This window comes from Mya arenaria, chromosome 9, assembly GCF_026914265.1.
Source record: "Mya arenaria isolate MELC-2E11 chromosome 9, ASM2691426v1".
Taxonomy (NCBI): domain Eukaryota; kingdom Metazoa; phylum Mollusca; class Bivalvia; order Myida; family Myidae; genus Mya; species Mya arenaria.
The window spans coordinates 19,573,786-19,588,638 of NC_069130.1; the positions used below are offsets into that span (position 1 = coordinate 19,573,786).

At 35.6% G+C, this 14,853-nt stretch overlaps 1 protein-coding gene across 1 annotated transcript in view; it reads right to left on the minus strand.

Annotated features, from left to right (window-relative positions):
* Positions 1-14,853, minus strand: part of LOC128245828 (mucin-2-like) — a 74,930-nt gene that overhangs the window by 3,966 nt on the left and 56,111 nt on the right. Inside the window, 21 exon segments of the mRNA XM_052964052.1 lie at positions 866-882; positions 1,319-1,537; positions 2,132-2,455; positions 4,496-4,694; positions 4,971-5,059; positions 5,157-5,224; positions 5,226-5,431; positions 5,568-5,698; positions 6,174-6,378; positions 6,952-7,073; positions 7,507-7,711; positions 7,950-8,035; positions 8,535-8,660; positions 9,096-9,234; positions 9,895-10,002; positions 11,800-11,987; positions 12,259-12,301; positions 12,304-12,545; positions 13,206-13,356; positions 13,707-13,850; positions 14,363-14,396. Coding sequence (XP_052820012.1) covers positions 866-882; positions 1,319-1,537; positions 2,132-2,455; positions 4,496-4,694; positions 4,971-5,059; positions 5,157-5,224; positions 5,226-5,431; positions 5,568-5,698; positions 6,174-6,378; positions 6,952-7,073; positions 7,507-7,711; positions 7,950-8,035; positions 8,535-8,660; positions 9,096-9,234; positions 9,895-10,002; positions 11,800-11,987; positions 12,259-12,301; positions 12,304-12,545; positions 13,206-13,356; positions 13,707-13,850; positions 14,363-14,396 — 3,046 coding nt within the window.

Here is a 14,853-nt window from a genome sequence, read left to right on the forward strand (position 1 = left end):
ATTAGCTGTTGCAGCTTTAAATAAGAATACACCCACGAGCAGTCGCTTTGCTCCGAGCTCTTTTGTGTTCCAGCATGCAGCGTGCTTTACACGTTTTGCTGTGACGTCAACGGTGTCAATAAAAATAATACCCGCACTAAACGAAACATGAGTCGAACGATATCGTCGGAAAACTTGAGAAATACTAATAATTAATGAAGAGAACCCATTAAACCTTTTCACAAATATGTTTAATGTTAATCGGACTTTAGTTGGTAATTCTAAATCATATGAACATAAATGTAAACTTGTTTAAAATGCAGGAAATTGCACCATTTTGGATACGAAAATAAAAAAAAATCGACGTCGCCAAACCCTCCCCTTCCGACATGCCTTATGAAATTCCTGACTGAACCACATTGACGCTTCGTACGTACTGTTAACACGTGTACCTGATATGTTTGTGTCGTGTTGTCCGCTAGTTTATATTGACACGTGTTCTGGACCGGTATCGGAAACACGAGAGTTTTCGTCATACATGCAAACGACGTGCAGTTACATCTTGTTTGTATCTCAACAGCGTCTTGGCCCTTTTTAAAAACAACAACAACAAAAACCGAAAGGTAAGTACAGTTCATGCAACTTTTATTAATAAGACCATAATGATCTCTTGACGCTATTAAGATTTTAAAAGTCGATAATAAAGGATATTACTCCTCCCTTCTTGCAAACTGAACACATCTTCAATTTCTACCCAATTGCGGCTATGAAAATAAATGAAACTATTTTGAGAGTCTGCGTTAAGAGTTATGCCTAGTTTTCGCATATCGTCTACCAATTTCTTGAATCCCAATTAGTACTTAAAGACATTCATTGTGACGCGTACCAAAAACAGAGCTAATCCTGATGTTGAGGTTAATAAAGTTTCAGTTACGAAAAAAAGGCAAAGAATTATTAGGAAAATATTTCAATATTCACAAATCATATCATAACTTGTACGTTATGTATCAGTTTTGAGTCGTTTGATGAACTCCTGTTTACACAATTATAGATGAAGGTAATTTAAGTGGAAGAATGTACCGTTTTGCAAACAGGTTTCGTCGTTGTTGGACATATGGTAGGGCACACTGGAAAAAAAATCGTGCAAACGAGGAATGACGAATATTGTTTGGCAATCATGATATTTAAAGTCGTTTATATAACATTATATACTTTTGGAAAGACACACGCCTAACACATACGATGAAACCTCACTTTCTGACCAATTAATAAACGTATGATTTTGAACTCATAATAACAAATTTAATACAATTACTGATTGTAAATGAACACAACTCACTGCATCTGTACGTAAGACAGCAATCAGACTCTCCAGTGGCTGGTTCCAGTGACAATGGGGCGGGGCAGTTGAGAATTGGCGGGGCACAGAGGTTGGGTTTACATACGACGATGTACTGGAAGCAGCACCCGTTCGCGTCTATCACTGTCTGAAGCTCCTCCCCTTCTTTCAAAACTGGCTTCACCATTGGTAGACACTGCTCCGGTATGCACGAAATTACTGGAAAATAAGAGAAATGAGAAGGTTATATAATAGACAGATAAATGAAGCATTATGGTCTAACATAATACATAGAATGGCAGCTTTTTAAAAATTGCATAAATACCATTATGTTTATGTTTTTTCACTTGCAACCTGTCATTATCTTATTTAGATGCACAGGACATATTAATCTATGTTAACCGTTATTCCGACTAGAAACACAAAAAGGGCTAACCGCTAACACAAAACTTTTCACAACATATACACTTTAGCATATTTTTTACACTACACACATCACCGTATTATATTACTGCAATTGCAGGCACAATACCTTGAACAGGCGTGACGTGGATTGGTAAATGGAATGGTAATTGTGGTGTGATGGAAATCAACGGAGAAACTGAAGTTATTCATAAATTGTTAGTAGAAAGAATTATCATTAATTAATGTAACGACTTTAAAGGGCTTAGCATACCAAAACAAGCAATAATAATGACATTGTGCACTTAAACATAAGCTAAGTTAGGATTACAACATGCACTATACGTAGAATTTATATACCAATACATGACAGTGAATCGTTACGCTTGCATATTGCCTTTAAAAACATACCTTCGCAGTCACAGTAGTATCGAATCTTGTAGTCACTGCACGGAACTGGAAAGTTGTTGTCATTCAAACATTCAAGTCCGTTGTTGATGGAGCAGGACAACATGTCCCCACTGCTGTAAGACACTATACCGTCGACTGTGACACATTCGATACCCTTGATACGTCCTTCGGGACAGAACACGTTTAGTTCATGAGCGTTCATTTTCTCAATATCACCCCTTCCACTGTCTGGCTGGTCCCGGTTAATCCATCTTGACCAGCGCGTAAGGCAAGGAGCGATCGATGGCCCGCCGTGAATGTGCGTGGTGTGGATATTTGGTGGTACTAAAATAGTTTACACACTAAAAAGATTGTTGTCTTGTGTATGTTGTGTCCCTTTTTCAACTTTTGTTTGGCATTGGTCCATTGAAACTTGGTTAAATAAAAGCTAGTATGCTTTGTTATTAGAAGTATATTTATGAGTACTCTCTTAAAAGTATGAGTTGAGTTCATTTGTTTCGAGTAATTGACAAACCAGGATGGAAATTGAAAATGTCATTTATTCACATTAAACGACGTATATCGTTACAAACGAACAATATACATGGCCGAAACAAAGTTGGAGGTAAAAAATGCGTATATCCATAAAAGGTTAACAATTAATCAAATGAAATCGATCAAAAAATGAACACTGAAGACCTTCAATTGGGAATTAACTTGAAAATAAAAAAGCTTATGAAAATACTGCGTAATTCAGGTTGGCATAAGTTATCTGTGAAATTATTGCGTTGTGTTATCCGCAAGATGAGATGGTTAAATAATACTATCAAAATTGTAAACTCAGTACTATTAATTTACTACGTAATGCGTTATGTCTGAAAAATGTCATTTATTCACATTAAATGACGTATATCGTTACAAACGAACAATATACATGGCCGAGACAAAGTTGGAGGTAAATAAAACGCCATCCAATAAAACATATCAAATAATACAGAATGCATTATGTAAGACAAATGGTTAGATAACAGTAAAGCAAATGTAAGATAACATTATAGTAAAAAGATAATAGAAAGAGAATATCAACACAAACAGGCATGGTGTTTAAGTGAAAATGGAAAGGACCTTATTAGGTATATTAAGTAAAACGCACTGGTCTATAGATTGGGTGAGGTAGGGTGGGATAAAAAAGCTTATGAAAATACTGCGTAATTCAGGTTGGCATAAGTTATCTGTAAAATTATTGCGTTGTGTTATCCGCAAGATGAGATGGTTAAATAATACTATCAAAATTGTAAACTCAGTACTAGTAATTTACTACGTAATGCGTTATGTCCCGTGAAAGTATCATAAATAAATTTATTTCTAAGGCAATAAATTAAATTTTATGAGTACTCTCTTAAAAGTATGAGTTGAGTTCATTTGTTTCGATTAATTGACAAACCAGGATGGAAATTGAAAAATGTCATTTATTCACATTAAATGACGTATATCGTTACAAACGAACAATATACATGACCGAAACAAAGTTGGAGGTAAATAAAACGCCATTAGAAACCCCAACCTAACCATAAAAGGTTAACAATTAATCAAATGAAATCGATCAAAAAATGAACACTGAAGACCTTCCATTGGGAATTAACTTGAAAATAAAAAGCTTATGAAAATACTGCGTAATTCAGGTTGGCATAAGTTATCTGTGAAATTATTGCGTTGTGTTATCCGCAAGATGAGATGGTTAAATAATACTATCAAAATTGTAAACTCAGTACTAGTAATTTACTACGTAATGCGTTATGTCCCGTGAAAGTATCATAAATAAATTTATTTCTAAGGCAATAAATTAAATTTTGGTGTTTTTATCGACAGGGCAGTAGATGCTGTAGGCCAAATTATGTCTCATCTGATGAACCAACTTAAATTGAAAGGATGTTCGGATGAAAATCAATTAAAAAGACATAATTGACAGACAACTTAATTGAACTTTAACTGTAATAGACAATTTTTGAAAATAATAAAATTAACTTTACTCTTTAAATTGAATTCTCAAAGTGTATTGTCTTGAAATTGGTGTCTTAAAAAGCTAACACGTAAATTTAATGATTCTCTAAAACTATGAAAATAAAATGGGCATCTTATAAGCAAAACTAATGCTAACTGGAAAATTATACCATCTGTATTGCTTGACTAGTTCGCATTCGTGGATCTTTGTACACTTACGTCCCATTGTGGTTGTCCTTGGCGATTGTCCTGTCAATATAGGTGGTGGTAATGTTGGTTCGGCTAAAAAAAAACAAAGAAGATTTTTTATATACTTCAAACAATAACAGCTGGAACTATGTCAGTTCAAATGGCAAATATAGTGACATATATCACCACCTGTACATTCACAGAAGTATTTGATCTTGTAGTCACTGCACGGTACAGGGAAGTTATCATCATTCAAACAGACAGCTCCGCCCTCAATGCTACACTGCATGATTTCTCCCGAACTGTAAGATGCGATATCGTCCGTTGTCCTGCACTCGATTCGGGAAATCTTGCCATGCTGACAGAAAGCAGCTCTTTGGGCGGCCGTCCAATTCTGAGTAGAAAAGAAATAAAACACTAATGGTATTATAAAACCAAAACATTTCAAAATACTAGTGCGATATCAATATCAAACTATAAACAGCGGTAACTATCCTTTCTCGTACAGTGATTTCTACCACCGCCCATATCACGTTATAATGATCATCATCACGTAACGTTATTCAAAATTATCTCTGCTCGTCAAGTAGATCACTGAGTTAATTGGTGAATAAGGGTTTATCAACATAATTAAACTCCACTATATTTTTTCTATTTACTAAATACGGACCTCCCTGTCTTCATCGTCACTGTTAGGGTTATCCGTGTTGATCCATGATGACCAATGGCTAGTACACTGGACAGGCGCACCAGTGGGCGCTTGTCCTTGAATGGTGGAAGTACTTGCACCAGAGTCTGAATTAAAATGTCAGATTTTATTGTAATTTACAATGTAAAAAAAATAATTCATTTACACACTCTGTTAACTCTTTGAATCAATTATTTATGTTGCCAGGTAATGCAAATGAATTTAAATATCCGAAATGGCTCACCAGTGCATTCACAGAAGTACTTGATCTTGTAGTCGCTGCACGGAACAGGGAAGTTGTCATTGTTAAAACAGACAGCTCCTCCCTCGATGGTACACTGCATAATTTCTCCCGAACTAGCGATCTCGTCGATCGTCCTGCACTCGATACGGGATACTTTGCCATGTGGGCAGAAGGCAACCTTCTGGGCGGCCGTCCAAGACTGAAGGACAAAATAACATGGATAATTATCCTCAGCCAGTTCATAAAGTACTATCAGTGCAAGTTAAGATGATGACAATGGAACAATTGATTTAAGAACTTACAACAGGACAGTATAATAAAAGTCATATACATACTTCTCTGTCTCCATCGCCACTATCGGGAGTGTCTGTGTTGATCCACAATGACCAGTTGCTGGTACACTGGACTGGGGCACCAGTGGTCACTTGTCCATGTAACGAGATGGTCGAACCAAGAGCTGTACCACCTGTATTAGTGTGGTACGATATAATGGAAATGCAGATAAAGCCGAATTTAAAGAGATGAACAACCAGCTTTGGTACATTTTCATTGGACTTAACATGCTAAACATAATTTGATTAAATATTATCTAACTATTGTAAGTGCGCTTCTATTTTTTATTTTATTTTCCCAAATGATATTTAATTCAAACCTTTTCAATGTATTCACTAGACATAAAGTTAACAAAGGTTCTACTATGGTTGGGAGTCTGTGTTTTAACGCCAGGTAGTGGAGTAACTGTCGGTATACCCCCAGATGCGCCAGTTGGATGCAACGTCGGAGACACTATAATTGATGATAAAGTGATTAGATCGAAATTCGGAATCAAGGATTTTAGACGTATGTATTTTAATCGACCAAGTGTCAAATACGAAAACATCAAGACTGAAACAACACATACTATCTTAGAATTAAAATATTTATATTGTTGGTTCTTAAACCTGCACATTCGCAGAAATATCTGATCTTGTAGTCACTGCACGGTATGGGGAAGTTGTCATTGTTTAAACAGACAGCTCCTTCCTCAATGGTACATTGCATGATTTCTCCAGAGCTGTAAGATGCGATGTCGTCGATCGTCCTGCATTCGATACGGGATATCTTGCCATATGGGCAAGAGGCAGCTTTCTGGGCTGCTGTCCAGGACTGCAAAGTAATATTGAGATCGTGTTTAAACTACAAGAAACAAATATCAACGGAATAGCTTTGATGAATTGTTCGCGTTAAATATTGGTCTTACTTTAATATAAGAGCGATGTAGCCAATCGGATTGCGTGCTATAAATAACGGATTAATTCAATGAATGGAGCCAATGATGCAAGACAATAAGTTTGACTAAAGTTTTGTATTGATTACACCCCGGGATAATACAGTAATGTCGTATCTAAACATAACCATTCAGAATAAAATCGCATTGTATGTCAAACCCTTAAGCTGTTACTCTTTTAACTTGGACATGAACAGGACACATCTTCACGTATATTCTGAGAGTTTGTTTAAGACTGAAGACTCAAAAGTACTTTTCTTAATTTGATTGTAATATTTTCTACAACGTGTTCATTGTTTGTTAAAAATGCAATAAGCGTTATAAATAACGAATTTTACTAAGCTGTAAGAACTTTTGTGGTTTAGAGGATTCAAAATTTCTCATATCTGAACCTTTGACTCATATGAATATGGACCAATACCATAATTCTTTAAAGTAAATAAACGTTTAACCTCTCTGTCTCCATCACCACTATCAGGGGTATCTGTGTTAATCCAAGATGACCAACTGCTATTACATTGACCAGGGCCTGCAGTAGATATTTGTCCTTGCATGGTTGTGGTCGAACCTGAAGCTGTAAATCATTGATGTATTGATATGCATACGCTTAGGCATAGTTAAACATATATCTTGAACATCGTTCTGAATGTCTGGCTATAGTTATTTTTTCAGTTATTGTCGTTTTGCTAATGAATATATGTCGTATATTTTAATGTTGTCTATAACAAAATCATAATCTGAACAAATCATTAATGCATACAGCTAACGAAAGTCATACTTATGTTTGTAGTATGTGTCCTTCCGCTAGGTTGAGTTACTGTCGGTACGCCTGCAGAAACTTTAGGCGGATGCAATGTCGGGATCGCTATACAATGTCAAGCATATGAATAATATATCAGTTACCTATAGATTCTATTATTTTGAGAGAAATGAACCACGGCGCCATAAAAGGGATTAATAATTTAATGTTGTTAATATTTTATTTTTTTGTATCAAAATCTCCATACCATTGCAATCGCAGAAGTATCTGATCTTAAAGTCACTGCATGGCATAGGTGCATTGTCAGTGGTCAGGCAAACAGCTCCGCCTTCTATAGTACACTGCATGATTTCACCAGAGCTGTCGGATGCAATACCGTCAGACGTCATGCACTCGATACGGGAAACCTTTCCGTTTGGACAAAAGGCAGCTTTCTGGGCAGCTGTCCAGGACTAAAAGGTATTCAAAAAGTATATGACCTTCGATATGCGTTGATCAATCATGAATAACCTAGGACGTCTTTATCTGAATAAAGATGACCATAATTATTTCTTGAAGTTGTTCATTAAAAAGACAACTCTTAAAAAACATTCCATGTCCGATCTTAGGTATAAGTTTAGGCCTATTAAGGTATACTAACACATTCACTATGGTCACAATGAGTTGCGTTTTACAACCAAAAAGCAGCACCTCTCTATCTCCATCGCCTGTGTCCGGAGTATCCGTGTTGATCCAAGATGTCCATTGACTATTGCACTGAACTGGGGCAAGCGTGGCTGTGGTTGATGTGCCGTTAACTAAGAAATAAGGAAAACAGATATATCGATGCATGTGTTCACCAAAATAATTTTCTATTCGATAAGTAGGAAGCATATATTGCCACGAGAACCATGCATGTTTACAGCTGAGCACTATGCTGTGGGAGAGGTTAAGTTCATATCAATACTGCTCTAATAATCTGGTATGCACTAGCAGACGCGAATCAATGCATTTAATAATTGCAGAAATCTGCTCCTAATTAACAGGAGTCAAATAACCTCGCCCTTATGACCGTATCATTAGATAAATCATGCATTATTCAAATGTGTTCATACAAAAACTAGTAACGGAACATTATTCTACACATACTACAGGATTATGCAAGCGAGGGCATGGTCCTTGGATTTCGAGGATGTGACCTTTACAAAACGAAGTTAAACTAAAGTAAAAGGAAAATTAAAGCAATCAAAACGTACTTGTTTTTCTCAGAAGATGTATTTTCAAAAAAGTCCATACCAAGGAGTGGGTTTCCAGTCGATCCACCAGGTGGTAAAGCGGTAGGTTGGCCAGTGCCTATTGATTTGGGTGGGAGGGTTGGTGTAGCAGTCGCGTATACTGGTGGCGTAAACATCGGAGTGGACACTGAAAAGGATCGTTTACATTACAGGTAATAAGTTAAAAGAACGCTCATTATAATAATACCCACATCGTATAATACATCGAGAAACCAAACATACGAAAACCTACATGCACTATGATCTTGCTTTATGGTCCAGGAACGGCTGATGAATAGAGAGCCAAATTCATGAAAGGAACACCATGCATGTGTTCATATGATTTAAAAACTGGACAAATAGAAACATGCAACGGTCGGATCAACTGATATAAGTTGTATGGGATTGAGCTTTTTAATCAAGTACCTTAATAAAAAGCTACAGTGGCATTCGGTTGATAGAACTGCCTCTGTGAAAAAATACTTGTATAGTTATTATGGTATGGGGTTCATATTTTGCATCATATAGAAATAAAAGTACACTCATTCATACTTAAAGCATTCCAAGAAAATATGACACTTACCACAACCAACTTCATCATCAATGCAGTCGATGATTCCATCACATCGTCTCTCCTGCGGGATACACTCTCCATTTCCGCACCGGAACTCGCCCGGAGGGCAAGACCGACATGAGCATTCACAGGTTGTCTTGTTAATTACCTTGGAGGAGATACGTATGCTATTTTGATACCTATTGTTTGCAAAAATAAAATAATAAAACAACAGAAATTACATGTGTTTCTGGATTGCGGATTTTTATGGTACAGAAAAGACCGAGTGACAGCAATATATATATTCTAAATTCAGCCATTATCAAACTTGTAATTGCATTATACATAACTAATCTCCCGACGGCAATGCACTGTCATTTTAAATACAATTACATGAATCAATGGAACATTGGTTATTATAATATGTGGTAAATACGTAAAAAAGAGACAAAGGGCCACACAATTATTACAATATCGTCATAAGTAACAGTTGAGGTTACCAGTTACTCCAACTTTGATTTTACAGATAAAGCATTTTCTTTGTTTCAAGTACCCAATAACAAATCATAAACAATCATTATCCAATATCAGGTGGTTGGTGGATGAAACCACAAGCATGCAAGATGATTGGATGCTAACTCGTTTTATTTTAGAAGCTATTCTGATGTTCGGTGTGTTAGTCGTGTTTGAACGTTGGATGTATCTACGATCAGTGTATTTCACCCATTAGCCATTACGAGGGTTGCTTCTTTATGGTTTGGATACTGTATGCCCATGTTTTAGCGTAAAGTATATCAAAACGAGACTGAGTAAACACCGTTTTACTGACCAACGAGAATCCCTGGAGACAAGGCGTACATTTCTTTGGTTCGCAATTTATTTCGCCAGCGATACATTGACACGTTTCACAGTTGGACATCTCCTTGAATCCTCCAGACTGTAACAGATCAATGGTAACCTCTACTTGAAGACGAACCTTGCTGATGCTTTAATAAAATCCTGAACATTTGTCATCAAAGCATTATTTTATTGAAACGTTTCTTTCATGATTTTCATATGAAAATATGAGTTCAAACAGTGAAGTTACAGCAGTAAAATTATTATTTTGATATTTTCACTGCAAAAAAGAAGGGGGGATTAATTTTAATACATTTAAAATCCATTGACGTATATTTCGCTTGATCAAAACAAAACACGAGACATTTAAACAAGAAATTATTGCCAAAATAATAATTTGATATTCAAAAAGGTTGCAGAAGTTATTATAAAGATATATTAGGAGAAAAAAACGTTTCATTTGACGAATAGTAACCTTGTTTCGCAAACAGGTTTTTGAACTTTGAAGATGAATGTTGCATGAACATTTGCTTTCATTCGAAACAAAATACAGACAAAAACAACTACTAAAACTGAAATTCGATGATTAATCATTTATCAAATCTTTTTTTTTATTCAGTCTAACTTTGTAATGCGAACTTTCAAGAAAATCAACAAAACAATTAACAGGTTAACTGGTGATGTTTTGACCCAACCCACGCCTCAATTTTTTTTTTATAGCGTGATTTTCAGGATAACTTTATCTGGAAAACGACTCGTCTTCAAGCTAATCAGACTGGTCCCTGACAGTGAGAGATTATTGAATACCAATGTATCACTTAACTAACTCTAGTGTTTGTAATCCCTGTTATCCGCCATTGTTTTGCTAACACGTTCGATTTTTCAAATTGAAAATCAAAACATGATGACCAGTGTAGCTATTTAGTCATTCGTACCCAATTCAACTTAAAGGGACTGTACACCAGATTGGCACCAATTTCTGTAACGAATCTCAGGACAATTATTTAATTAAATGTTTAACTCTTTGATATCATAATTGTAAAAAAAACATACCAAAATGTAAAAATAAATCGAGACGAAGACCGGGTTCGAAACGGTGTCGCCAAAATTGCAGTCCAGTGCTGTATCCATTGGGCTACGAAAGCTTACTCTATACAGTTGAAATATTTAAGCTATAAACCTAACATGGTCATATCGAGTGATAACATCGACTAGGCAATCACACATAAAGAATTAATTCTACTAGGTAGACATACCTAGTAGTATTTTTTAATATTTTTAATGGAAAAATACGAAAAGACTGCGAAAAATACTTCAGTTAGTAAGTTCCAATGCATTGTACACATCAATACCAAATGTATGTCAGTTTTCGACAATTTTTCTCTGTTTTATCAGACTGAGTACAGTCTCTTTAAAAGTGATTGCGTGCATAAACTACTATTATTTGAAACATAGATGAATTAATATAAGTTTGTTGATGCATGTTCATAGAAGGTTTGCACTTAAAAGCGTGTAAATATAAAACTGCATAACAAATGGAAATTTATCTTTTACGAACCGGAAATAGACAGTAAAATATTACGTCATCACCGAAAAAACTTCGAGTGGGGGGAGTTCCAAAGGTAGCGTAGGAAACATTCTTTTCAAAAAAGGGAGTATTAAAATATAAATAAAAAAAGCAATAAAACTCCTAAATTAAGTATAAGATGATTGGAAAATGTTGATTTCAGATAAAGATAAATACTTATTTCCCTCGCGATCATAGAAAAAGCACCTGTGTTATTCATGACGGGCGTGAACAAAATACAATTCAAAACAAAAATCAATAAGAATCCGCTAAGTTATTTGTTCTATTTGAATTATTCATGTGTCAAAAACTAATTTTATCAACCATTACCATGAGAATCTGTCCATCCACCAAACATGGGCACTTGTCCTTGGTGACACACTGGCGACCATCACAGTAGAGTCCATCAGCACAGCCATCCTTGGGACAGGCGGAGATATCCAGACCTTCGAAGCACCGGAGAACCCGTTTGTTGACAGTGCTCGTCGTGGCGGGGTGTGTGGGACCGACTGAGTTCACTTGTGTGTGAAAGAAAAAGTGGAAAATATAAATGGGATATTTTCGTTTTTTCCAGAATTGTCTTACAGAGACTGAATATAACATAAGGAGTGAAATGCTGAATCGCTCACTTACAATTCGATATTTATTGATTTTTCAACATCAATAATATCGTAATATTAGTATCGATATCAATATATAGCCAATTCAATAAAGGATAAAACAATTTTCTTGTACTGTTTCTGACATGAGGTAAAATGTTATTAATTAAATAAGAGCGTTATTACTCACAACATTCTGTTGTGTTCTTCAGGCAACCTAATCTAGCCTTGTAGCCTTGTAGTCGTAGCACAGTGGAGAATTGTCCGCATTAAAGCACTGTAGTCCATTCCAGAGGTCGCACTTGACCTTCTGGCCCGCCTGGTCATACGGAAGCTCGTCGCTGGCCCGGACGCAATCAACCATGATTGGAGTTGTGCACCGTTCCGACAAGGATTGGAGTGCGGATATTGGCTCGGAGTCTCCGCCCGAGGTCAAAGTCAGATGACCTTTAAGTATGAAACAATTAAAAAAAGTCACTGAACATATCATCATTTTGTTTAACTTTTTATCGTTTTTATTAAAATGGTCAGTTAAAGGCTACAGTTGTTTTAATAATCAGTATGCATTTCGCGGTTCCGAAGTATCATTTTCGAAAATGTCTCTACTAAAGATAAGTAATTAGACGTACACTTCTCGATCAAATTAAATGCAAATTAGAAGGTTTATTAAATGCAAAATTGAATGTGTATTAAACACATAATAGGTATGATCTGCTGTAAAACACGCACCCACCATGGTATAAATGACATGTTTGAATTTCTCTTTGTTGCTACGACTGTTGAATTCATTCACATTTTATTTCTCCGTTATAAAAATAAAGTATGATACTCACAAACAGTTGGTGGTGTATTTGGTGTAACAACTGATTGAGTGAAAGTTGGTTGAGGTACGGTCGTGACACCTAAAAATAAGTTTTATATAATGAAGGACTGAAACGTTACCATTTTATGTTTCTATTTAGTTAAAGAGAAAGAAAACATCAAAGTGAAACAAAGCCGCTTGTAATCACCAGACCCTTTAAACAGAGCTTCTTCGTTTGTAATATCAAATATTGATGCTTCCTGATTTGCATCGTAATAGGCGTTTGCAGTCTTTATCAATGGTATAGAAGTAAAAGTAAAAGTTAATATGCCTACTTGGGTAACCCTCGTAACAGCCAAGAAGTTCCGTCCTCATGGCAATAACTCCCTGCCAGGTGAGCGGCACAACTCGGATGTACTGCGCTCTGATTGGATGGTCAAACCAGTTGGTAGCCATTGATCCGGAGTTGTTGTTGCCGGTAAAATTCTTGAAACAAAAATAGTGTACGTCATATCGTAAGTGTTGTAAACAACATAATTTAGCTTGCTTATTGATCATATCAATCACATCCATTTAAAACATTGTTATAATAGTTGTTTGTATTTTTTTATTTATAACATGATTTGACGTTACGGTACTATCACCCGTCAAAAGCAAGAATTCTGTTGCGTTTGATTTTATTTGTGTGTTTAAACTTGTGATAGTATTGAATCGATTACCCAAAATCGTCATTCATTTTGCTGAACTCTGTGATCCGGAGATATGTTAGCCTGTTGGAAGTTCTAAACAAATAAAGATATAGAATTTTAACATTTGGAAGAAAAGTTTGCAGTTACCTTGTCTTGTCCAAAATCCTGGTATGGTGACCAAATGAAGCCGTCATTAGAGAAGAGAACCTTGTATGATGTCACATAAGAACCGCTGTTCTCGCGTCCCTGGGTGATTATTCCTGTCAGCAGGATGGGCTTTAGGAAGTTTACCTGTAATTAGATCGGTAGTCAATATATATATATATATATATATATATATATATATATATATATATATATATATATATATATATATATATATATATATATATATATATATATATATATATGTATGTATCTTATTTAATCACATGAACATATGGCACGACCGAATCGCTAGCATCGTGGTTATTCAGAAGCACAGAATATATAAATATAATCGTTTTTTTACTATATTGTACATAACAAATATGTTATGTAACCAATGGTATCAGAGAAATCAATATATTCATGGTTTTGTCTTGTCTGTTCGGTTGTTTGTGTATTTGTCTATTGACCTACTATTTTTCATCTGTATGTCCCTATAGCAGCACTTGCATCATTGTCTTAATAAAAAGTTATTGTAAAACTGTCGAATACTTGACCAAATTGAATTTATGTAACTTACCAGTGGTTCGATTGGCTCCCGGCACTATTGGAGTGACCTGTAAGGAACATTCAGGAGCCCAGCAGAGGACACTGACCTCGTAGTCGTAGCACATTCCTCCCTGCTGGTCTCTTTAAGAAGGAGAATAACAACAAGGTCATAGTGTTTACATACATTTGGCAGTGTCACATTATTGAAGGGAAGGTATCCGGTTACTGAGGTTGTCCTAAAAGCTTCAAATGACCATGCTCAAGGTCTCGAAACATCTTAAGTCACTTATAATAGCATTAAGCTGAGCTGGCTGTTTTGTTTCGGTATAAGTTGTATAAAATTCACAATATTAACAGTCGTTGAAAAAAGAAACCATTTTACGATAATAACGATGAGTTATTTTTAATCTTGTAAAATTAAGATTAATTAGAATTTTGTTTTAACAGAATAAGAAGCTCAAGCTTTTTACGCTTTAGAACTTTCCAGTAAATGGGGCCAGTTGTTTTGAATTTCTGCTGGTATCGTCCTTGAATCTGTCAATGCATTGAGAATAAAACAGTAGTATACAATCTCACGCTTAATCAAATACATACTCTG